The 25,618-nt window shown below is 29.5% G+C and overlaps 4 protein-coding genes across 9 annotated transcripts in view; 3 read left to right on the forward strand and 1 right to left on the reverse strand.

The window, feature by feature from the left end:
- The first annotated feature begins 832 nt into the window (after positions 1 to 832).
- Positions 833 to 2,790, forward strand: LOC122636641 (protein AATF). The gene is made up of 2 exons (XM_043828101.1): positions 833 to 1,129; positions 1,221 to 2,790. Exons 1-2 carry the CDS (start codon positions 912 to 914, stop codon positions 2,554 to 2,556), a joined length of 1,554 nt encoding a protein of 517 aa, XP_043684036.1. The 5' UTR covers positions 833 to 911; the 3' UTR covers positions 2,557 to 2,790.
- Positions 2,791 to 4,128: 1,338 nt separating this feature from the next.
- Positions 4,129 to 9,701, forward strand: LOC122636645 (gonadotropin-releasing hormone II receptor). Of its 4 annotated transcripts, none has more exons than XM_043828109.1 (11): positions 4,129 to 4,464; positions 4,539 to 4,590; positions 6,229 to 6,458; positions 6,676 to 6,824; positions 7,096 to 7,201; positions 7,339 to 7,546; positions 7,630 to 7,753; positions 8,012 to 8,144; positions 8,493 to 8,656; positions 8,785 to 8,886; positions 9,379 to 9,701. In XM_043828109.1, the coding sequence occupies exons 3-10, from the start codon at positions 6,255 to 6,257 to the stop codon at positions 8,837 to 8,839; spliced, it is 1,143 nt and encodes a 380-aa protein (XP_043684044.1). In that variant the 5' UTR covers positions 4,129 to 4,464; positions 4,539 to 4,590; positions 6,229 to 6,254; the 3' UTR covers positions 8,840 to 8,886; positions 9,379 to 9,701. The 4 variants fall into 4 exon arrangements, with proteins under 4 accessions (XP_043684044.1, XP_043684046.1, XP_043684043.1 ...); XM_043828111.1 differs by having other exon boundaries at positions 4,130 to 4,464; positions 6,212 to 6,458; positions 8,781 to 8,886; XM_043828108.1 differs by having other exon boundaries at positions 4,130 to 4,464; positions 6,212 to 6,458.
- Positions 9,702 to 10,613: 912 nt separating this feature from the next.
- LOC122636637 (cartilage oligomeric matrix protein) lies at positions 10,614 to 17,835 on the forward strand. 2 transcript variants are annotated; one of them, XM_043828090.1, is made up of 14 exons: positions 10,614 to 10,858; positions 11,402 to 11,572; positions 11,650 to 11,870; positions 12,589 to 12,877; positions 12,983 to 13,068; positions 13,280 to 13,346; positions 13,964 to 14,171; positions 14,255 to 14,383; positions 14,538 to 14,814; positions 14,932 to 15,084; positions 15,153 to 15,534; positions 15,709 to 16,290; positions 16,404 to 16,913; positions 17,003 to 17,835. In XM_043828090.1, exons 1-14 carry the CDS (start codon positions 10,762 to 10,764, stop codon positions 17,128 to 17,130), a joined length of 3,300 nt encoding a protein of 1,099 aa, XP_043684025.1. In that variant the 5' UTR covers positions 10,614 to 10,761; the 3' UTR covers positions 17,131 to 17,835. The 2 variants fall into 2 exon arrangements, with proteins under 2 accessions (XP_043684025.1, XP_043684026.1); XM_043828091.1 differs by having other exon boundaries at positions 13,280 to 13,337.
- LOC122636638 (C-Maf-inducing protein-like) overlaps positions 16,834 to 25,618 on the reverse strand; it is an 11,874-nt gene continuing 3,089 nt past the window's right edge. Inside the window, exons 2-9 of one of the 2 annotated variants that reach the window (XR_006329002.1) lie at positions 21,960 to 22,142; positions 21,198 to 21,796; positions 20,964 to 21,059; positions 20,604 to 20,856; positions 20,272 to 20,529; positions 19,717 to 20,017; positions 19,409 to 19,614; positions 16,834 to 16,905 (exon numbers count right to left, since the gene is read on the reverse strand). Coding sequence is in view for 1 of the 2 variants with exons in the window: in XM_043828092.1 (XP_043684027.1) it covers positions 19,490 to 19,614; positions 19,717 to 20,017; positions 20,272 to 20,529; positions 20,604 to 20,856; positions 20,964 to 21,059; positions 21,198 to 21,796; positions 21,960 to 22,142 (1,815 nt within the window). In the remaining variant the exon portion in view is untranslated. Of the gene's footprint in view, positions 16,906 to 19,025; positions 19,615 to 19,716; positions 20,018 to 20,271; positions 20,530 to 20,603; positions 20,857 to 20,963; positions 21,060 to 21,197; positions 21,797 to 21,959; positions 22,143 to 25,618 lie in introns of those variants that run through there. The other variant, XM_043828092.1, reaches the window with a different exon arrangement.

A 25,618-nucleotide genomic window follows, 5' to 3' on the forward strand; every position in this document is an offset into this window, starting at 1 on the left:
ATTTATCCGATTTCTAATTTTATTTAAATTTCGAATTTTTTTTTTTTTTTTCTATTTAATTATACTCTTAAAAGAAACCACAATTCAATTGCATACTATTAAGTTCAATTCTACTATAATTCCGATCGTTGGTCTTCTTATACCTGTTGACTCGTATTATACATTTTCGAGGTCGATCGGCCAAGCTTTCACTTTCTTCGTGTTCTATGTTATTTTACCTTCTCTTATCTTAAATGGGCCACGATGGAGAAAAATAAATATAACACTAGTATGATCTGTTCTTTTTTTATTTAACTTAACTGGATATTTTTCGAATATTCTGCTCATATAATTATGATTTTAAAATTAATCAATTTTAAAAAGTTATGGTCTATAATAATTTTTTAATTTACTTATACTCATGATAAGTTCAAAACGTTCTATTTCTCCAATAGATTATCGAATAATGTATTGTTCACTCGTATAATTATTTTTAAATTATTATTATGAGAGACACCATTATGATAGATCGAAATTTTCGATATTTTCTCGATATTGCAAATTATCGACTGTTGTTTAACCCTTTTTTGCATACAAAGAATTCTGTTTTCCATATACAGATTTCACGTTTGTATAGGTAATTTATCTGCGAAGTTATTTGTTACCGTCGATAATTTGTACGCGTCGATAATTTGTACTCGTCGATAACTTATGCGCGTCGATAATTTGTACACGTCGATAATTTGTACGCGTCGATAATTTATACACGTCGATAATGTATCGACATGTGTACTCTTATTGATGTACACACTACATATAATTATGACTTTTCTAGTTCTAGGTTATGTTTGGATTATTATATTATATGTGCACGTGCTAATGAAGTGTCACTGAAATTTATAATAATTTGTACAACGAAATCAAAAAATATAATGGCATTGCGAGAGAATAAAAAGAAAACGATTTTAGCTGAGAAGATAAGTACTCTTCTAAACGCAGCACCTACGAATATCGTATCTGACGAAGAGAATGAAGATACAAAAGCTAAAGTCGTAGAACGTTATGAAGAAAGTGACGATTCTGACGATGTTACGAAACGATCAAGAATTAGAAAGGAAAATGTACAATTCTTGGATGAATTGGACAAAAGGTATTATATTATAACACTATAATTTTCAATTTACTATTTTATGTATTTTCTGGAAATGTTAGGTTTGTTAATATTTTCTTTTCACTCACAGATATGAAGGTAAAAAAGTATCAAGAAAAGATATATACGAAGAAGTTCGTGAGGATAACAGCGATTACGAGGAATTTGATTCTATGGAAGAAGAATCGGCAGATGAAATGAACAACTATATGGATGTCGAAAATGAGGATGAAGATTTAAGCGATGAAAATAAAGAAGAAGAACTCACCGAAGAATCTGAAGATGAAGATGAGCAAGATGTGGATAAGGACAATCCTCTTTACAGAGAAAGAAATAGAGATGCAAATTTCAAAACAATGTCCGCTACAAATGTCAAGGAAGAAATAGAAAAAGGCCAATGCATTCAAAGTCAATTAAGGCTTTGGGAAAGCCTATTGGAAATGAGAATAAAATTACAAAAGTGTCTTACTAATAGTAATCAAATGCCTCAATATGATATTCATAAAAGTTTCCGAAATGATATGGATTTTATGAAGAGAACGAATGAAGCAAAATCAAAGCTAACATTACTCTTGGACAATATGTTAAATTTACAGACTACTTTATGGAAACAGTTTCCTGAAACAAAATCTATAAGTATCGATGGAAGAAAAAGAGAAAGAGACGAATACAATGATAAAGATGAAAGTACAGAAGATCCAATGGACGAAGAAATTCCGTCGGACACAGATGATGAAGAAGAAAAAGAAGCAAACGAAGAAGAGTGCGATAAGAATGCCGAAGATTCTGATGAAACAAATATAAAAAATAATGAATGTGTTCCTAAGAAGAAGTTTAAATTTGCGGATTATGAAAAGATATTGGCTAAAAGACATAAATCTTACGTTAATTATAGAAACTCTATAATAAGTAAATGGAATGATAAAACTAGAGTGACAACTGGAAAGTTAAATAAAGGCATTAGTCAAACAACTCTCAAGCAAATCGAATTTGCTTTAAGTGATAAAGTTAAATTACATAAAAGGACACAGTTGAAACGTTCGGAATACGTTATAGTTGGCAAATCTCTTCCTATATCGAGTGAAGACGATAGACGTGTTCAAGAATATGATCCAGAAATTTATGATGACGACGATTTTTATCATCAGCTTCTTAGAGACTTGATAGAATACAAATCTTCTGACATTACCGATCCTATACAACTTAGTAAACAATGGATACAATTACAAAATATGAGAAGTAAGATGAAAAGAAAAATAGATACTAGAGCGACTAAAGGTAGAAAAGTACGATATAATGTTCATAATAAATTAGTCAATTACATGGCACCTATAACAGTGTATGATACATGGACTGACAGTGCTAAAAACGAGTTGTACAATTCCTTATTCGGAAAGATTAAATCTGTAGAAACGATAGAACATTAGCTACCAAATTATACATATAAGTGTATGATAAAAAAGATTGTTTGTAATATTATTATTTTATTTCTACATATGTGCACACATGCATCAAAACGATTACGTTAGCATCAGCATTTGAGATATAAATTTTTGCTATATTAAATTATATCATATTATATTATATACACTGTATTATATTGTATTATATATTATAGCACAGTTTATATAATGAAACGAATATATATATATATATATATAATTACCAAATACAATGTATTTTCTATGTATTAATAATGAACATTTAAAAATAAATGTTTAACGTGAATAAAAATTCAAAATATTTTTTAATAAATCCTATTTATCAATCTTCTCTATCGAAAAATATCTTTATATAATTACGCATGCTACTTTTTCACGCATCGTGTTCTCTTAATGAAAAGATTAATTTGTGGAGAAATTTTTCGTCTTGTCAATAATTTAAAATTTGGAACAGGAAAAGATGACACCAGCAAGTGGCATGCGAAATCGTGTCACCTTTTCACGCATCATATGATCCTGATACAAAGATTGATTTATAGGAAAATTTTTCACCTATATGATCCTAATACAAAGTTCAATTTGCATGAATAGTTTTTCGCTTTGTCTATAATTTAAAAAGTAGAACAGGAGAATATAATCAAGTGGCATGCGAAATCGCGTCGCCTCTTCACACATCATATGAATCTAATACAAAGTTTGATTTGAGGAAAAGATGTTCGCTTCGTCCAGAATTAGAAATATCGAACTGGAGATTATAAGATATCAAGATCACAATTTTGAAAGGATTTACTTCGATAAAATTATTTTTATGATCTTATTAATAATTTAATATAATTCAAACATTAATAAATACACTTTATATAATATAATTCTTTTGATGTTGGTGTGATCCTCTGGTTTATCCATAAAATACGACATTTGAAGAAAAAGTAAATGATATAAATGCTATTAATCGACATGATGTTGAAATAAGATGATTCCTGTCCTAATTGGCTGACGATTTATCGATATATCCTTATTAATTGTGATATATTCCTCATTTATCATTGCTCTGATTTCTGCAAAATAAATACTTGTCATATTTTTCTTCATTTCATTTTATATGACAAAAAAATGTGATAAGTAAATGGACAACAAATAAAAGAAAAACAAATGTACAGGACAAATAGACTAGAGAAATCATTTTGAATGTAATAAATTGGATTATATATACATAATTCATATTTAAATGTAATCTAATTATAATCATCTATTACATATTTCTGTCATATTTATCGCTCCCTTCTCTTCAAAAAGAAGAAATAAAAAGAAAAAAGGAGATTCGTTTGATTTAAGTTATCTTTTAGCCGTTTGGAAAAATTTTGACTTTTGTCAAAAAATTCTTTCATAATTCGAGTGAGTGAGCAAGCGCAACGAGACAAACAGAGAGAGAGAGAGAGAGAGAGAGAGAGAGAGAGAGAGAGAGAGAGAGGGAGAGAAAGAAAGAGAGAGAGAAAGAGAGAAGAAGAGAGAGAAAGGGAGAGAGAGAGACTTCGAAGAGTATATGCGAGCTATCAGTCGCGATTTGACACTTGACCCTTGACGTTGGCCCGTGCGATTCGCCATGAAGTCGCGATCTCAAGCGATCTAGGAAAGCCGCAACTTGAATCCTTTCTTAGTCCGCCTTTCAACTCGTCGTCGTCACTGTTAGTCGCGTCTCTTCTATTTTGTGTTTTTCTCTTTAAAATATATACATATTATCAATCGATTCGGCAATGAATGATTGAATTTGGATTGAAAGAAATGAATATCAAGAAGAACCAGATAAATTAGTGATTAAGAAATGTTTCTCAAGGCCGAAAGGATTATGCTTTACATGAGGAAATTTCTTAAAATGAATGTTATCATTTAATGGTTACCATTTAATTAAATTATTTACTTAATTATTTCTTTTCAAACAAAATAAGTCTAATTTGTCTTATATATAGGATCGATTATGCTAAAATATCCAGAAGAAATATTAAACGAATCGGTAAACCGGTAAGTAAACTCGTTTTCTAATTATTATCTTATAATAATAATAATGATAATAACGTTAATACTAATTATAGTATACATGGATTTTATAGCAATGTTCATTGAATTAATTCGATGTTTATGTCATCGAAGTGTTATAAATAATATATTAGATTCAAATTCGAGAGAGATTTCTTTTTATTTCTTCCTTGCTTGATCGATAAAAACGATCTGATGAAGGAAGTTTCACAAAAGAATGATATAACGCACGAAGTCCACACGACTTTTTTCATTGTCAGCTTCGACTGTCTATCCTTAACGAGACGAGAGCTCTAACAAGGCCGATGGAAAAGTCAGATAACCTTTTTCCTTGAATCATAATCATTTGGTTTGTTATAACATCTCCATCAAAATTTTGTCACTTGTCTTGCTAGAAAATCAAATCAATTAAAAAAAAAAAAACATCAATTATATTATCAAAACAGATCTCTAATTCCTTATATTCTTTATGCGTATACATGTTATTCATAAACAGTTTCTATTTTATCCTATTTTTGTTTGTTTTTTTATCTTCTTAACAAAAATCGCTTAGTTCGTGAAACTTAATTTGATAAAAAAAAAAAAAAAGAAGGATATATAAAAAGAAAATATAAACGTTTTCTTTCTGTGAAAATTGCAAGGCAGGTAATTTTTTTACTCGAAAAGGATAGATCGATTAAGAAACGATTGTCTCTTATGTGTCCAATCGAGACAATAATAACATTCGATTAACGTTGCTAGCATAACAGGGATCTTATCGAAAGAGAAAGAGAAAAGGGAGAGACATGTATGTCTATGAAGAAAATTATTATTATTATTTATTATTATTATTATTATTATTATTATTATTATTATTATTATTATTATTATTATTACTTTCACGATTTATACTTGCTTATTTATAGATCATCACAGAAGAAATAAATAAATATATCTAAACGTACACACACACACGCGCGTATAGATATAGATACGGCATCAGCACGCATGTTTTAGCATGATCGACACATGCATGCAAAAAGTCAACCAGAAGATATCGAGTGATATTGAGAATCTGGCACTTTGAACTAACTCTTTTCGATTTGATACTATATCCGTTCAATTCTCGTCGAATAACATACACATAGATTATTCATTTACATGATCTTGTATTACTCTCTCTCTCTCTCTCTCTCTCTCTCTTTCTCTCTCTCTCTCTCTCTCTCTCCCTCTCTCTCTAATACTTCATTTCTATTTGGTTTTAATAATGATAATAATGATAATAATAATAATAATAATAATAAAATATGAAACTTTTATTACGAAAATAAATATTCATAATCGCAAACAAACATTTAAACGATTAAATTTCGAATAGTAAGAATTAATCTTACTTCTTGCGATGCATAAATCTTGAGTTAATTATATATGTATATATATATATATATATATATATATGTATGTATGTATGTATGTATGTATGTATGTATGTATGTATGTATGTATGTATGAATATTACGTATTAAAGTTAGTTATATATATTATATTGAACATATGTATATTATATGAATTTGTTATGTTGTTACTTGAGTTAATTATATATATTATATATATTTAAAAAATAAAGGAAACAAATGATAACAGCCTAGAAAGGAAGAAAGAATACAAGAATGAATTCTACGGAAGAGGTCGAATTGCCGATCGATATGAGATTCAACGAGGGTCATATAGTCAGCATCGTCACATATAGCGTTTTAATGGGAATTTCAGCAATTGGGAATATTACTGTCCTTTTTTTGATCTTACGACGTCGTCGTTCATCTAAATCAAGGATATATACGATGCTGATGCATTTGGCTATTGCCGATCTTCTCGTAAGCGGAACTGATCTTCTCTCTCTCTCTCTCTCTCTCTTTCTTTCTTATGTTCTTCAAACTCCAAAAGGAAAGCTTCTCTTTTTTTCTTTGTCTATTTCCTTTCCTATTTATTCTTTCTCTTCATTCCCTTCTCTCTCTCTCTCTCTCTCTCTCTCTCTCTCTCTCTCTCTCTCTCTCTTTCTCTTTCTCTCTCTTTCTCTCTATCTCTGGCTAGGTAACGTTCCTGATGATGCCCTTGGAAATTGGTTGGTCGATAACCGTGTCATGGAAGGCTAGCGATGCTATGTGTAGGATTATGGCATTCTTTCGAGTATTTGGACTTTATCTTTCGTCATTTATTTTAGTCTGCATTAGTATGGACAGGTAATTATTTAACTTTTTTATCAATTTTTTTTTGTCTATATTATATACATATGTACATTAGAATTACTAGAATAAATCTACAAAAAGTAATGATTAATTTATGAATATTAATATTTCACTTTATTATACACAAAATAATATATATCTTCTATATAATATATATATATATATAATAATAATTTCTAAATGTATATATACATAAAATAATTTTTAAATATATATATATATATATAATAATTTCTAAATGTGATTGCGTGAATTAAATTTTTAGATATTATGCAGTAATCAAGCCTCTCCAATTATTACACGTAGATAAACGAGGGAAAATCATGTTAACGATAGCATGGTTAGCTTCGATATTTTGTTCTATGCCACAGGTAATTTATTATTTGTAGATAGATTATGTATTAAATATAAAAAAAAAAAAGAAAAAGAAAACTATTAAAAATCGACATAATGGTAAGATTTTCTTTAAATATCTATATCTATTTTTACATACGTATATCTGTCGCAGATGATGGTATTTCATTTGGAAGCGCACCCGAATATTACATGGTATTCTCAATGTATTACGTTAAATGTATTCCCAACTTACACACACGAACTCACCTATTCGTTGTTTGGAATGCTTATGATGTATTGTTTGCCATTAGTTGTAATTATTTATACATATACGAGTATATTGTTAGAAATCTGTAGACGTTCGAAAGAAAGCGTAGAAGGTATGTTAAAATAATTAATTAATTAATTAATAAATACATATTCTGAAATTAAAAAAAAAAAAGAACAAAGGATCATATTACAGACAGGATACGTCGTTCGTCTTTGGCATTCTTTAGTCGTGCTAGGATACGCACCTTAAAGATGACTATCATTATCGTTGCTGTTTTTTTCATTTGTTGGACTCCGTACTACGTAATGAGCCTATGGTAACTTGTTTTTATATCGATTAGTCGATTATGTTTCTATTTGTGTACTACCTTTTTATTTTCTTCTTTCTGTTTTTTTTTTCTTTTTTTCTTGGACCAAAGTGCTCCAAACTTGTCAATTATTGTTTTCTCTATAAATTATGAATAATGTATATATATGTGTATATATATATATATATATATAGATTATCCTATAATATTAAACAATTCTTGAATATTTATTTGTATATTTATAAAAAGATACCAATCTATTTGTAGGTATTGGATCGACAAAACATCCGCAAGAAAAGTCGATCAGAGAATTCAAAAAGGATTGTTTTTCTTCGCATGCACGAATTCCTGTATGAATCCTATCGTTTACGGTATTTTTAATATAAGAGATAGAAAGAAGGTTAGTATTTTTTTCAAGAAAAGAAAAATAAACAAATAAAAAGAGAAAAGTTAGATCACGTGAAATATAAATTCAAGAAGTAACTGATTTACTTATAAAATAAAAATATTTGTAAAATTTATAAAAATAATAATTTTCAAAGGAAACTGTTTCTAAAATTTATTTCTATAAAATAGATCAAATAAAGAGACATTTCTAATAATATTCACGTTTTCTTTTTACGAACATTAATATGTAGTAAACACACACACGTTTGATATATTAGAATTAGATGAAACAATGTAATAAAAAAGAAAGAAAGAAAATCAAAGGAATTATATTAATAATAAATGTATATTTCGTTTATAGAGCACAACGTCTCAATGCATAGCTTCCTTAACAAATAATCCTCCGAAAGAACGACAAATATCCTATGAAAGATCTACAGATGGATCGATACCTAAATCGAAAGATCGAGTCGTCAATCTTCAATTAAAAACCATCACTGGTAGTTCTATTGGGTTGACTAATAAGTAATACTCAGAATTTTCAGTATTTGATATACCTAAATATATTTTAACAATTTTATTTTTTATTCATCTAATATCTTGATCGATCTAAATGATAATAGATAATTAAATTTATCCTACGTTTTAGCTAGATACATATGTATGAATCGAGAAAGGATCATCGAGTTTCGAAGAAAATCAAAGTGAATATACGGACAACGTGAAGATTTATTGACCGATCGATCTTTTGATAAGTAAGTCTCGATCATCTTACATCGAGATATTATAAATCAATGATTTTTCAACATGTAAAGAAGAAAATGAACGAACGTTCTTTTTCTTTTTTTATATTTTTAAATGTTAACGAACTATTAAAATTTTAATTCATTTTTTTTTTTATGTAAAAATTTTTGATTTATTACAACGTATTTATATAAAAAATAGGATGATTAATCTTGAAAGAAAAATAAAAAGAAATGATGATTACAATAATAATAATAAAAAAAGAAAGGGAAGGTATTAGAAATTTATTTGAATGAACTGATCTAATTGATAATCTTTTTTCTTTCACGAAATTAAGATAATTCGTAGAAAACAAGACATGTGATTTTTTTATTAAAAATTAAATTAAAAATTAACGATTTAAATTTAAATGATTTAAATTAAAAATTAATTAAAAAATTCTTTATAATTATTTATACCCTTGAAAGAAAAAGATAAAACTAGAACTCGGACTTGATTTGTAGGTGGTACTACTTCCCACACACACGCTTAACTGGTATACACGTTTGTGTTATGTGTCTACATTTAACAAGGTGTACTATCGTTCGATATATACAAAAAAAATTCTCGATGGGAAATTTCTGTGACTGGATTTAAAAAAATATATGAGCATCTTATCACGCTGAACGTTATCAAAATCTAGGAAAAGGAAAAACCAGATATTGTAAGATGTCTGCAATTCTGATATTATTCAATTGTTGTGATTCACATTTTTCTGTGTGTGTGTGCGTATGTGCGTATATATGTACGTATATATAAATATACTTATATTAGACTTATCGAGGAATATATATTGTCTTTTTTTAAATCTAACAATTTTTTTTTAAATAATAAAATTAAATTTTATTAAAAAATTATTGTAAATTTAGTAGATTAAATTTTTTAATAGATTTAATGTATTGGTGTGTATGTGAAGGGTGTGTGTGTGTGTGTGTGGGTGTTTGCGTGTATATGTATATATAGATTGCAGGTATGTATATATGTATGTACGTCCGTCCGAAGATTATTGTAATACATATATTAATGTAAAAGAGATATATACGTACGATATAATAAAATTCTTTGATCTTTCTCTCTGAAATAATTTAAAATGCAATTTTGTATGTAAATATTGTAAATAAATATATAAATGTGGAAAGTATAATAAAAATGAAAGAAATGTAACTTTGAATCTTTTCAATAATTTTTCAATAATTTTTCGATTCAATTACAAATATAGTTCCAACCAATTCTATCTATAGATTTAATCAAAAGATCTATAAAGATTGATCTATGTTGGGAGATATTCGAAAATTGCAATGAAATGAAATATATTTCATAAATAAATATAGATAATTGTAATTATAATTATAGATAATTTCATAAATAAATTTTAGAAACAAAGATGTCAATAAAAAATTAATACATTTTTCCAATTTCTCTTCGATATAATTAATAATAATACCTGAATCAATGTTTGAAATAATCTAAAATAAAAACAAACGTAAATGAGATACGAATAAAATTAAAAAAAAAAAAAAAAAAAAAATGATAATACGCAAAAGAGTTGCATAGTCTTCGAATCTTTTCTATCTACATATCGATAAAAAATTCCAAGGATTTAATGAAAAGATCTATGAAGATCCGATATCCAAGAAGAGATATCCAAGATAGTTGCAGTAGATCCGTGGGCGACGTATAAAACGATCGGATCTACGTCTCTAAGCTTCAGTCTCGGAGATAAATCGAGCCACAAGAGATCGTGCGTGTTTTCGTTCATGGTGTGAATCACCTCGAAGAGGTGTCATTTTCTCTCTTTTATTTTTTATAACATCCAAAAAAAAAAAGAAGAAGAAAAATTTCGAAAAATGAATTTGTCAAGGATTAACATATTCTTATCAACGTTTATCAACATTTCAACGATCTTCTTCATCTATTCGAACGCTACTCTAACAGAAGACAAAGGTAAGTATCCGTCTTATTAATCTGGAATATTAAGATCGAAAGATCAGTGTCTACTCGTAATAGTTATTTTTATCTCACAAGTTACGATGATATTCGTCTTAACAAAAATTTCAAATGGTTCGTTCAAGTAGAACACATTCAATTTCATGCTTATTAAGAACGAACATTAAACGGCTTAGGAACCATATTGAAACGATTTTATATCTAATTTTTCAATTATTTAGATATTGTTCTCCGAATATAGAAAGATCAGTTATCTTTTATTCAATATTTGAAAAATAAATAAATAAGAAATATTTCATTTGTTTATTTAAAATTTCTTTATATATATATAATATATTTTCAATATATAATATATAATATATATATATATATATGCAACTGTTTTTTATATATAGCTGTGTATACATATATGTATATGTTAATCAGAGATTTGTCATAGCGATCACGATTTTTTTATAGTAATTTTTTTGATTAAATATTCAATAAATAAGCATAATTTAAATTATGACAAATATGCTCTAATGTTTTCTTTTTCTAAAGAACTAACGACGAGTTTACGAGAATCTTTACACGACGAAGATTTCATAATCGTTGTCACTGACATTAGAACGAGAAAAAAACCTAACACAGAAGCAGAACCCTTGTTAGCTGTAAAATATGGCGAATCTAATAGAAAAACAGTTCTAATGCTCGATAGACGTACTAACCGAGGTAAGTTTTAATTTATAGAAAAAAGAAATTTTGTTAAATATAAAAAAAGGAATAATAACGTTAAATTTTTATTATAGTCATTTTAGAAAATCTTCATTCTAATGGACGACGTACAACAAAACACATCATTGTCGATAATCTTAGTTCATCGTTAAAAAATTTGATCATTTCTGTGCACCAAAAGCAATCAGAATCTCGAATCGATGTTTATATCGATTGTATGTATCAAGGATCTATAGATCTGAAAAAAAGCTTTCGAGAACTTGCAAATGAAGAAGAATTTTTATACGTAGAAGTGGTATGCTATTTGCATATATATATATATATATATATACATATATAAAATTTATACACACACACGCGTACGTAAGGTGAATCATTATATCTTGATACACAAACGTTCTCGCGAATTGTTAAATTGAAAACATACAAATCTTGATACATCTGCATTAGGAACATAATTTCTCTTTTTTTTTTTTAATTTCGTGTTAATAAAAATATATCGTTCCATAAAAAAGAAAAAACAGAAAACGAGAAAAGACAAAGTAGACACAAATATCTCCGAAACGTTTCAACATGAAGAAACGATCGATATAACGCATGTGACGTTGAGAACGCTACAAATTTTTTTATACAACAATTTTCAATACGATCAATTATTTAAGAGTTAAATCGTTGAATGGCTCATCTTGTACGTGTGTGTGTATAACTCCTAGAAACGATTTTGTAGATATGTACGTGTATATGGTAGATAAGAAAAGAGGAGGAAAGTAGTTTCTAAGTTTCTTCCTTTCCGATGACGTTTGCGACGATCACACTGTGATCGGCAGTAAGAGTCCGTGGGACGACTCGTTTCTAAATATGGCCATCGAGAATCGAGTCGTTCGCTTTTATTACGTAGTTGTTGTTGTATAGTAGCAAAGCAATCTAACTCTCTTTGACCAAACTCGAAGCAAACTCTTTGAGATATTTCAAATTAATTATTTATCACCTTATTTATTGTTCTGCCCTAAAAGTTTCGAGAAAACAAATGTAAGATCAAAATTCATCGAGAAAGGACCATAGACGAGATCTTGAAAGATGAACAATGTTCGAGGTCATTTGACAAATTCGATCGTTCGTATAATTTTCTTGACAATAATTTTCCTTTGGAATTCGATTCATCATCGAGTAAAACTAATGATCGATCTAAAAGAGGCCCTTACAATTTTAATCATTCTAATCTATCCTTCGAATCATCCTCGATTGCGCGTAAGAGAACTGTAAGAAGAGGTGATATTGGAATTCAAAGTTTAGATGAGAAAAGTGAGTATATTTGTGATAATTAATATATATATATATATTTTTTTTTATGGGAAATGGGAGCGTTTTTTTTATCATACTTTTGTTGTTGTTATTGTTGTTTCTTAGTTTGTCTGACGGATAGTCAATTGACAAAAACTTTGAACGAACTTATTCAAGCTACGAAGAAAATTTGGAGCGAACTCGAGATGAACGTGAGTCTATTTAAATGAGATTAAAGATAGTTTTGATCACAGATTGTTTAATGAAATTAAATAATAAATGAACTAAAGGAAATAATATGATCGGTATTAATTATTGTCGTTATAATATGATTAGTTAGTTAATGTATAATATAAGTAACGAACAATAAGATAATAATTAATGTTAATTAATATATGTTTTTCTTTTGTTAATAATTTTTAGAGAAGGGAGACACACGAGTTAAGAATATTAATGGAAAATTGCGTGGCTTGTCGTCAAGGTATGGTCGGTGAGTGAAGTGTATCGCATAACACACGTGATGTAAAATTATTATCTTCTCTAGAATAGTTCAAAGAGGTCAAAATGTAGACGATATTGTATATAATAATAATAATAATAATAATAATAATAATAATAACAACAACAACAACAACAACAACAATATATATTAGATTGATGGATAAAAGAGATAAAAGGTTAACAAAGAGTCTTATTTCATACTTTCTAAACTCTTTTATAAAAAAGAAATAAAAAAGAAATAGTAAATAGATTTGTATTTTTTATTTTAAGATAAAAGATCGAACGTTTTTGTATCTTAAAAAAGTCAATACCAATTTGATAAATAAACATTATTGATACGATCCGTTTCTTTTGATTTCAAATGTTTCTAAAACAATAGTTGATTATTTTCATAAATAATATTTCATCGTAACAAACAACCTAATAATTTGCTTCTCTTTTTTTCTCTTTTTTTTTTTTTATGAAAATAATTCATAAAACACAATTTGATTATCAGTATTATAGTTATGAATAGTATCACTTTGGGATTTGCGTGTAGTTTGACGATTTATATAATCGACAAGTTATTAAGCATTTTTCTCTCCTGAGCGGTGATGGTTCCTCCAGTATCAACAACACCACGACCAGTATCCTGTGACTACGAATCGCCATGTTATCCTGGAGCTCAGTGTCAGGATTCAGCGAGAGGACCAATTTGTGGTACTTGTCCGAGAGGTATGACCGGTGACGGTCGTAATTGTTTGAAGATAACAACATGTTTAGACAATCCATGTTTCCCTGGTGTACGTTGCGAGGATCATCATCATGGTTATAGGTAACGATGATAGATGATTAACGATCGAAAAAGATCAACCAAGACGCATCTAGTCGAATGACCGATTCATTTTCCTGATTTAGATGTGGTAAGTGTCCGACCGGATATCACGGTAATGGTGAACGATGTGAACGTAGAAGAAACATTTGTGATTCTCGACCATGTTATACCGAAGTTGAATGTATTACTACTAATTATCCACCATTTTTTAGGTAACTGAACATCTATTAATTAGGATAGTTAGAGTTAAGATATTAGTTAGGATAATTAGACTAAAAATTTCTCGTTCTAATTTTAAATTAATTTTTCTTAGGGACATACTTCCTGATTTAATTATCTCTCTTTTTAATAACTTGTTAATTTCAGATGTGGAAGTTGTCCTGCTGGTTTCACAGGAAATGGTACATCTTGTCAAGATGTAAACGAATGTGAAGTAGCACGTCCTTGTTTTCCTGGAGTACGATGTATCAATCTTCGGCCTGGATTCAGATGTGAATCTTGTCCTCCAGGATACACAGGTTCGACGTTCGAAGGTGTTGGCATTGAAATGATTAGGAATCGAAAGCAAATCTGTCGTGATGTAAACGAATGTGAGATCAATAATGGTGGCTGTGATTTGCATTCCGAATGTATCAATACAGAAGTACGTAGAAAATATTTGTAGATATCATTAATACTTGTTAATATATTTCCATTATACTTTCCAATCGATTGATTTATTCCAAAGTTTTCTGATCATCATGCAAACGTCATCTTACAGGGTTCCTATAGATGTGGACCATGTAGGAATGGTTTTGTCGGTAACGAGACAACAGGATGTCGACCTAGTCAAGAACTCTGTCCGGATATGTCAACCATTTGTGATCTGAATGCCTACTGCGTTTGCATAAGCCTGAACGATTACATGTGTCGGGTAATACGATTGAAAAAAATTCCACAAAGAAACGATTAGAAAAAAGAAAATTGAAATATCAATTTCAGTGTCGAGTTGGTTGGGCTGGAAACGGACACAATTGTGGCCTGGACGCAGACAGCGACGGTGTCCCAGATAAAAATCTAAATTGTCACGAACATTCTTGTAGAATGGACAATTGTCCAACAGTACCGAACAGTGGTCAAGAGGATGCCGATGGCGATGGTATAGGTGATGCTTGCGACGAGGATGCCGACAACGATGGTATATTAAATTCTTCAGACAATTGTCCTTCGGTACATAATCCTGGCCAAGAAGATAATGATCGTGACGGATCCGACGGAGTTGGTGATCTTTGCGATAATTGCCCTATGGTTAACAATCCACGTCAATGGGACACCGATGGTGATGGTTTTGGTGATGCCTGTGACGATGATATCGATAATGATGGTATAAATTTTTCTCTCCACATTTCACAGTTTATTCGATTGTCTTCAGTACGTTTTAATATTTCTCATTGACGATACAATTCTTCATATTTAAATATAATTGTTCAGCGAAAACAATATCGTGATCAATCAGTGTACTTTTCTACTCTAAATAGTATGTCTATCTCTTTCTTAGAAATTTTAAATCGTCTAGACAATTGTCCAAAAATAAGAAACAGGGATCAAATCGATACCGACAATGACGGAATAGGCGATGCCTGTGACAATTGTCCTTATATGCCAAATCCTGATCAAAAAGATCACGATGGCGACAACGTCGGTGATTTATGCGATACTGACAACGATCGAGACTTGGATGGTGTACAAGACGATCGTGACAATTGTCCAAACGTTGCTAATCCTGGTCAAGGTGATATCGATCGTGATAGGATCGGTGATGCTTGTGACGACGATATCGATGGGGACGGCGTTCCGAATCGTCGTGATAACTGTCCATTCGTTTATAATCCTTATCAAGAAGACGTTAATAAAGATGGTATCGGTGATCTTTGCTGGAACGATTATGACAATGATACCGTCATCAATTACCTCGATAATTGCCCCAACAATAGTCAGATATGGACTACCGATTTTCGTAAATACGTCACGATCAATCTAGATCCAACGGGTGACTCGCAAGAAGATCCATCTTGGATAATACGCCATAATGGTGCAGAGATCCAACAGATGCTTAACAGTGATCCCGGATTTGCCATAGGTGAGTTTTAACGTATGTTCTTCTATGGACGTCTTCGTTTTAACTGATTCTTCAATTTCATATTTTTTTCTTCTTATATTTTTATTTTTCATTCGTTCTACTTTTTTTTTAAGGCCCTGACGTCTTTGCTGGAGTAGACTTCGAAGGGACATTTTACATCGACGACGACAACGACGACGATTTCGTTGGCTTTGTCTTTTCCTGTCAAAGCAATCGTAGATTCTATGTTGTAACATGGAAAAAAGCTGATCAACCTTATTGGGAAACTACACCTTTCCGTGCTATCGGTGACTCCGGTATCTTACTTAGGCTCGTTGACTCTGAAACTGGACCTGGAGTAATACTTAGAAATAGCCTTTGGCATAATCAAGATGTACCTAATCAAATGAAAATATTATGGAGAGAACCAAGCAAATATGGTTGGAGACAAAGAGTTCCATACAGGTGGCACTTATTACACAGACCTCACGTCGGTTTGATCAGATTCTGGCTTCATCAGGGTAACAAGCTGATCACTGATTCAGGAAATATTTATGATTCCACTTTGCAAGGTGGTAGACTCGGTGTTTATTGCTTCTCACAGGAAAGAATCACTTGGTCAGACTTGCTCTATACCTGCAAAGGTATAACTCTATCTATATATTAATAATTTTAACGAAATTTTCTTATTATAACGATTAACAACGTATTTTCTTCGTTATTTTTCTTTTAGATTCTGTCTCGCAGGAAGTATGGAACGATTTACCAGTCGACTTGAAGAAACAAGTTACGGTTGAGAACACAAGATTCAAAAATCATCCTGATTCTCATCGTCGAATGAAATATGTTGATATCTTTTAAGAAAAAAAAAAAAACAAAAACAAAAACAAAAGAAGAAAGAACAAAATCAATTATCCAATAACTTTTGTTTCCTACAAACATTTTCAACTGCTACGATCTATCCTATCACCCTCATACATATATATATATAAATTGAAGCAATAACAAATTGAAACGATGCATAGTTGAAACAAAAAAATATAAAAAAGATTCGATTCTTCTTCATGATCGAGGTGTATTAAATTGAAATTTTATTATTTGCCATTAAGTCGATGAATTAATAGTAGTAATAATCATCATCACGGCACATCCTAATTCGATAATTTCTTATTGAGATTGAAATTGACATAAACAGTCTTCTTACAATGCTTGCTCCCAATGCAGTTTTCTCACAATGCTTTTCGAAACGAAATTACAGAGGTAACCATTGTCGTTTATGAATTAGAAAGATCAACTATAGTACATATATATATATATATATAGTATTAGAACGATTAAAATAGGAGATTCGTTTTGATCGATTGATCGTCCTCACGTTATTTTATTTTCTAAGGAAAAAAAAAAAAAAAAAAAAGGATTCGTTCATTCATTTATTATACCTTTAACAATAATAAATATTGCAGATCCAATAAGATGGATTGATTCTGGCATCGGATAACTCCTTTTAATTTAGATTCTAATTAAAAATTTGTCTAAATCATTCGGATAAAAGTTACCAACTTTTTCTCTTCGACTATTATTAATTCCTATGTATTTTCGTGTCGATACAAGTTCGAATAGGTGCTTATTATTATAGCATATTACATTACCGATTGATATCAAATTGTCGGTAGTTTAGGTAGATAATTAAGTAATTATTAGATAGATTAGATTAATTAGACACAATTAATAATAATAACAACAATAATAAATTTGCAGAAAAATTCTCCTAGCTAAAACAATAAATTATTAAGAATCTACGTTTAATCGTTAAGGGCATTAAAATAATTAGTCCTTACGCCTTATTACTTAACTATTTACACTAAAAAACGAAGATTACATCTGGTCTCCGAGCTAACGTGTAATTTTAATCAAGTATATTTTTTTTTCCTCGGAGAAGCATCGAACGTAGTAGCTTATATTATATTATATTATATTATATTATATTATATTATATTATATTATACATATAATATATATATATATATATATATATATTGTATGTATGGTTTATGTATGTATCTGTTCGTAAAGTTTTCACATAACTCTGTGGTATATACAACAGAGACGGAGAAAAATTATGCAATCTTATTCTCTTGTTACGAAGGTTATTTACGGCTCAACTCGATTCGACTTTGACTTGACTTGATTTGATTTGATTTGACTTGACCTTACTTGACTGGACTTGACTCGATTTGAGTAATGTCGTGGCAGTGGTTGCTCAGAACTGGCTGATTAAGGCAGTTGGGCCACCCTTCGTGGGAAAGAAGAGTCTCGTTTTTCTTTTTTTAGGTCTTTCTCATCAACAATTATTTCTCGTTACCATCTTAGACAATTTTCATGATTATTCACAATATCAACCAACGTATACATTTATTTATTTATTTATTTATTTATTTATTTATTTATTTATTCGCGTTTTTTAACGTTGCGATCGACGCTCCTCTAGATTTGTCTGTTAAATACTTTTGTCTCGCTAGAGAAGTGGCTTTAAATTAGAAAAAAAAAAAACGAAAAAAACAAACAAAATATACGTGTGTATGTATATACACATCACACACAGATATTATATATATATATATATATATATATATAGTTTTCCTTGTAGGAAATTATCCGATTTAAAGACGTAATTTCTTTTATTATTATTTCTTATTATTATTATCATTATTATAATATTACTCGTGGAAGAAGAATCGGAAAGTTCATCGCCACACGTTTTTTTTTCTCTCTTTTTGGCATTTAATAACATGGAAACGGCAGCTGTGATATGTAAGATTTAAAAGCCACAGAGAGAAGTGACCCCCTTTTTAAATGGCTTCTTTTAACAACAACAATTATTTCATATTCGTGTATATTTTTATCTTTGATAAATGAAAGAAAGATCTTCAAGATCGATTTTATCGATCAAGAGAATATATAATATTATATGTTAGACTTTTTAAAAAAGGGGGAATATAACGAATGAATGCAAAAGTTGGAAATAAGACGATTTCGAACGTCGAGAGATAGAGAAAGATAGATAGATAAAGATAGAAATGCGAATTTTATCGATTAATCTCTCAGTGAAAATGAAAACTTTTCTATTCGTCGAACTAACGTGTTTAACATTTTTTACGATGTTTCTTCATCCTGAAGAAACTGATGTCTTTTAATGATTCCGACTCGATATAGGTTCTGGTCACCAAGCTTCTGTATAACGAACATCATATTCTTGCAATGCCGGTAATCTTTTCTTCAATGATTCGAAAGTCTGAGCCGAGAGTTTAGTACTATTCAAATTCAACTTTCTTAAATTTGTCAGAGCTGAAAATGTAAAATGAGAAGAAAACGAAAAGATAATAGATAACTTCGTTACTTGACAGTTGTATACAATATGGTATACTTTATTATTGTTATAATACTCACAAGCTAAAGTCGAGATGCCTTTATCCGAAACTGGTGTTTCACAGAGATTTAATACCTGCAATTTTTGCAAATGTTCGCTGATCATTTGCAAGCCAGCATCTCCAAATTGAGTAGCCCAGAGGTTTAAATACCTCAACGCTGGTAATTTAATCAACTGTTCGGCACAGGCAGATGTAACAGATGTGAAGGCTAAACTGAGACACTCTAAATTACCTAAAGCACGTCCACCAAGTAGGAGAGCAACATCGGCATCTGTTGCTCGTACTGGAAGTGTCAATTTTCTTGGACCACCTTTCTGTTGCTGTTGATTTAAAATAATATCATTTATGAGCGAAGAACTATTAACTATAAACGTTAAAATAAAATATCTGACATAACAATTTGGTATGTTATATGAACATAAAAGAAAATTATAATTATATAATTTTTGAAACAAGAAAAGCATTACTTTGCTTAGAGAACCGGATGAATTGAAATAATAAAATAATTTATAATTTAAAGAAAATGATATGAAGAAATTTGAACAATATTATTAGTAAAATGAATCGATCTTACCAATTCTTGTAAATTTCTTTGTCTCTGACAGAGGGCAGCGTAACGGGTTTTACCAGAAGGAGTGGATTCGAGGGCATTGACTATCTGAAGCCTAGCTTCTTCGTTTGGCAGTAGACGCCACTCGAGCATGAGGCAAAGTGCTTCTTGAGCAGCACCGCATTCTCTGACAGCAAGGAGAATACAATCATCTTTAGCTTGTTTCATCAACGAGCCAACAAATCTTTTTCTTCGACAACAACATGCCAGGAGTGTAGTTAGCTGTTGAATATTGTTTAATAAGTTATTTTTTGTAGGAGACGAATAGAGAAGATAAGAAAGATTATCCTGTTTACCATTTCACCAAATAGTTCACCACGGTCAGGACAAGCCGGACTAGATGGTGCAGCTATGTGAAGCCAACCTGGACGCGGTTCTCTGACTGGAAGGAGAACTTGATGAACTGTACATCTCGAATCCTTGGCTAAACGTCGAATTGCACGACCAAGAATCGATTTCTGTACTTCCTTAACAGTAAGAGCTTCTTCAGGAAATGGTACGGGTTGTAACAAACCAGCTAAACCTGGTCTCCAGTCAGCATACTCCGAGCTATATATGAAAGTGATATATATATATATATATATATTATATTAGTAGGAATCAAACTTGAGAACAGTCAGAGAAACAATCATTTCACTGAAAAATCTTCAACTTACGCAACATTTAGAACCAAAAGATAACAATCAAGAGGTGGTAATGTCGATGGTTTATTCTCGCTTCCATTTGAACCACCACAATTACTATCTTCGAACCTGGGAAAAGAAAATCTTACTCTCGTATAACGTGTATGTAGATAATACATGCAGCATAATGTCCCATAAATCTAGAACATGTATAATATCAAGAATACTACTATATAAAACTTCTCCAAAGAAGTTAGAATAACCAACCTATGAAATATAGCAGCAACACAAACTGAGACCAAGTTTGGTAATACTCTTGGATGAGGACAATCACTTCCAGGTCCATGAACGGAAGCGATATATTCTCTAATCGCTCTTTCACCATCGTTACCATCGTTACTTTCATACAGAGCAGCAACAAAAACTTGCAAGAGTTTTCTCATATCTGGAGATTTGCCAAAATCAACGGTATGTTTGAGGCACCTGGTGATAGCCGGAGCAAGGTACTTTACTAAATGAAATTTAGGATGTTGCCGAACTAATCTAGCTAATACACGAGCTAATGCAGCAGGTGGAGCAGCTTTTTCGAGGAGTGGCGCAGCAACCGGTAAAATGAATAAAGCCCAACTTCCTTCCTCTTCTTTTGTTACTTCTATTTTCTCTTTTTCCTCATCATCTTGCTCTATTAATGATCTAGAACCCCAAGGTGCCTCCAATAATTTTGCTACGGCTTCCATAGCTGCACCAGCTACTCTTTCATCCTGAAGTGGTGTCGACAATGCAAATTCTACCATTAAACGTAATTCACGTAGAACAATGTTTTCTGTGCTCACTGATGCTTTGTGTTTAAATTGGAAAAGACTTTTCTGAAAAAATATATATAATAAGATTAATATGATAAGATTGATATATTTTTTTAAAAAGATATATAAAGATATATATATATAATATCGATTAATATTAATATTAATAATTATAACATTTCCATTCAAAATATAATATTTTTTCTTCTTTTGTTATATACCTTACCTTCCAATTTATAGAATGGTACCACTGGTCCCTCGTATAAGAATCATTCGCTTGCAATAACAATGAACCATTACGTAGATATATTCTTAAGCAACTTTTATATGTTGTACCCAATCTACCAACGGCATATTTTTCAACATAAAAACTATTATATGGAATTGGTTGTTGTAAGAAACCAGTAGCCTGTAAAATAAAACAGAGACAGAAATTTTATTATCTATAATCTAATCTTAAATTACATAACATAGAATTATATGAATTATACAATCAGTCCGGATATTATTAACGTCATAAAATTGCGTCGATTAATATGGACAGGTCACATGGCATTAATGGATGAGATTCGAACCGCTTATAAAGTACTAATTGGTAAATCCAATGGAAGAAAACCATTGGGTAGACTAAAACGTAGGTGGGAAGAAAATATCAGAATGGATCTTAATGAAATGAAATACGTGGGTTACAAATGGAGAGACAGGGACATTGGCGGGATTTGGTATTTATGAGAATGAATTTCTAACGCCATAATAATAATAATAATTAATAATAATAATAATAATAACAATTGCAGTAACAATAACAATAATAACAATAATAATAACAACAATAACAATAATAATAACAACAACAACAACAACAATAATAATAATAATAATAATAATAATAAAATTTTAATTTGAAGATATATCATATGATGCAACATCGAATGATTTAATGGAATGTTTTGTCACAAATAAATTTTCTTGGAAACGGAAAAAAAGAGCAACAAAAAAAAAGAAAAAAAAAAGAAAAAAAAAAGAAATAATAAAGTAGGACCGATAGTCTATACAGACAGGAAGTGGAAAGATCTATGGCGATATATCATTCCGGATGTTGTTACGTCAGAATGACGTCAATAAGTCGTTACATCGACCAGTTTTGCAAAAATTCTTGAAGAAGTTCTATAAGGAAAAAAAAAAAGCGACTTAAGAAATGAAAGTTTTGATATTTGAAAATGGAATTTTAAATATTCACATACGTATGTATATTACAATAATATAGAAATAAATTCATTAATTATATTTGGGATCTACTATTTCTCTCTCTCTCTCTCTCTCTCTCTTCTGTTGTACTTTTCATTAAAATAAATAAATAAATAAATAAATAAATAAATAAATAAAAAGGAATTTTTCGAGATTTTTGGCTCACTCTGTAGAAGAATTAAAAAGGGCATGAGTTTGCGCGAAAGAACCGATGACGTCAGTAGGACAAAACTAGAACGAGGGTTGAACGACTGTCGAAGGGAGCTGCTGCTAACTCAAATCTAGGACACTGCATCCCCTGAATGAACTCAGGTATGCCACCAATACTAACACCAATACTACCACAACTAGTGACGTCGATCATCCTATATATCTTTACATATATATGACCCATATACATATCCTATATATCTAGATAACTCTCAGTTCCAAAAGAATTCGGAGTTAAACGTGAATGAATAATTACAAAAACAAGAAATTATTTATCATTCTAATTTTTAATAATTATTGTAATATGTATATACATAAAAATAAATGTGTGTAGGTATGTGTGTGTATGTGTGTGTGTATGTCATTAGAGCATATATTTAAAAATTATATATTCAAATCCTATATAATTCTTTATTGAAAAATATTTTTTTAAAACGTAAAATAAGATATTTCATTTATAAATTTTGTTCATTCTTATTTATCTTATTTATATCGTTTATACAAGAAATTATATTAGAATTGTTGTTTATCGATTATAAAATTGTATTATATATTAAAATTATTCATACTACGTAAGAATTGTATGATATATATATATATATATATATATATATATATATATATATAAATTAGTAACATTCGTTTATAGAATCATATTTCAATTATTTATATTATTTACAAGAAATAAATAGATGAAGATTATAAAAGAATTCTTTTCGAATACAAATAGATTTCTTTTTATAAGAAGAAAAAATAATAGAAAAGATAAAAATAAAAAAAAATATGATTACGTTTCTATAATATCATGAAAAGAGTGTTAAGTCAAAAGTGTTCTTTGGAATGTATGTAATATGCAACAGGTACTTTGAACATGTTAGATTCATGTTATAATTCAAATTACAAAGGTGATTACGATCGCAAACGTGGCGATCTTCGTTATCGAAATGTTATTATCCTCATTCTCCAAGAAAAACAGACAGAGACGGAATGAAAAAGAGGTATAATAGAATGACGTTAAAAGAAAGAAGTTTAACTCGACGTTCCTTTATCATGAATCATTCGAATGAATGTTCTTATCAAATTATATTACCAGATGTCTTCTAGTAAAGTTCAATAAAAAGTGCAGAAAACACAAAAAAAAAGAAATACAAAAAATATATCAATTTCACGATTGTTAGGCTGCAAACATATTCATATTCTTGTTACCTCTAATAATGTATAAAGGAAAATTCAAAGATGAAAAAAGATTAAAATACTGCTATGAAAATTTTTAAAGAGTGGATTGTAAAAACTGAACTTGTAAATAAAATATAATAAAATTTAAAATGACAATTGAAATATACATCATGTGTCTTTTAATATAATTCAACATATGAAGTATATAATGAGTCATAGTTTATAGACATATGTATATATATGAATGTTTTATTATTTAAAATAAAAATCAGAAAAGAAGAATTGTTTTTTTCTTTTCTTTTCTAGAAAAAAAAAAGAAGAAAGAAATGATGAGATCATGTCAAAAAAAAAACTGAATGATTTTACGTCATCCAATCGAATTAATTTCGCAGCTGAATCCACAATTACCGAATTTTGAATAATCGTAACATTGGAATTTATATCGAACAGCCGATTCTCATTACAATTAGTTTACTCTATTTTTAAATGTTCTTTTTTTTTTCTAAAAATCGTGAAACTATAAGATAGTTTAAAACAAGGGAGAATGAAAGATAAAAATTATTAATGAAAGGAATCTCAAAAGTTATATGAACGAACATAATTTTCAAATTATGCGTTATAAACATAATTTTATAAACATACATGACTATTGCTACAAATAAAACATTAGATTTATTTAAATAATTACTATATTTTATAAAGCATATTATTATCTCAGAATAAAAAGAGAGAGAGAGAGAACAAGTATAAATCATATTTAAATAATACACGTAACTTTAAATAATGTATTACTAAGTTCCTCTCTCTTATATTTTATACAGAATTGGTACCGAGAAAAGATAATATTTCTAAATAAAGAATAACACTAATTTCTGCATAAAATTCAGTAAGAACATCAAATCTTTTGTGTCCTCCAACAAGAAATTATTCAAATTTAAATACCTCGATTCGCACGTGCTATAATTTAACATAATAAGTATATAAATAAGCATAAGGCAAAATACATTGAGCGTATAAAATCAAACAAATTAATAAATACTAATTAATAATTTATATATACATTAATTACTTCTAAAAGAAAGACAAAAGAAATCGTAAGAAACTGTAATATATAGCATTGTAGGCATACAATTAAGGCTTGTAATTTTACAATTTGAAAAAATATTAGTCTAAAAAGTCGAAAAAGAGTAATTAATTTTTTAAATCATTTAGAAATTTTTGGGTCATTCTATATAAAAGCACTATTAGAGA

Source organism: Vespula pensylvanica, chromosome 23 (assembly GCF_014466175.1).
Source record: "Vespula pensylvanica isolate Volc-1 chromosome 23, ASM1446617v1, whole genome shotgun sequence".
In the NCBI taxonomy this organism is placed as follows: Eukaryota; Metazoa; Arthropoda; class Insecta; order Hymenoptera; family Vespidae; genus Vespula; species Vespula pensylvanica.

Coding starts and splice junctions, on each gene's coding strand:
- LOC122636641 (XM_043828101.1), top strand. CDS start 912: ATGGCATTGCGAGAGAATAAAAAGAAAACGATTTTAGCTGAGAAGATA. Junction 1,130..1,220: donor TTGGATGAATTGGACAAAAG/GTATTATATTAT, acceptor TTTCACTCACAG/ATATGAAGGTAAAAAAGTAT.
- LOC122636645 (XM_043828109.1), top strand. CDS start 6,255: ATGAATTCTACGGAAGAGGTCGAATTGCCGATCGATATGAGATTCAAC. Junction 6,459..6,675: donor TGGCTATTGCCGATCTTCTC/GTAAGCGGAACT, acceptor ATCTCTGGCTAG/GTAACGTTCCTGATGATGCC. Junction 8,145..8,492: donor ATATAAGAGATAGAAAGAAG/GTTAGTATTTTT, acceptor TTTCGTTTATAG/AGCACAACGTCTCAATGCAT.
- LOC122636637 (XM_043828090.1), top strand. CDS start 10,762: ATGAATTTGTCAAGGATTAACATATTCTTATCAACGTTTATCAACATT. Junction 14,815..14,931: donor CCGAATGTATCAATACAGAA/GTACGTAGAAAA, acceptor GTCATCTTACAG/GGTTCCTATAGATGTGGACC. Junction 16,914..17,002: donor CTTGCTCTATACCTGCAAAG/GTATAACTCTAT, acceptor TTTTTCTTTTAG/ATTCTGTCTCGCAGGAAGTA.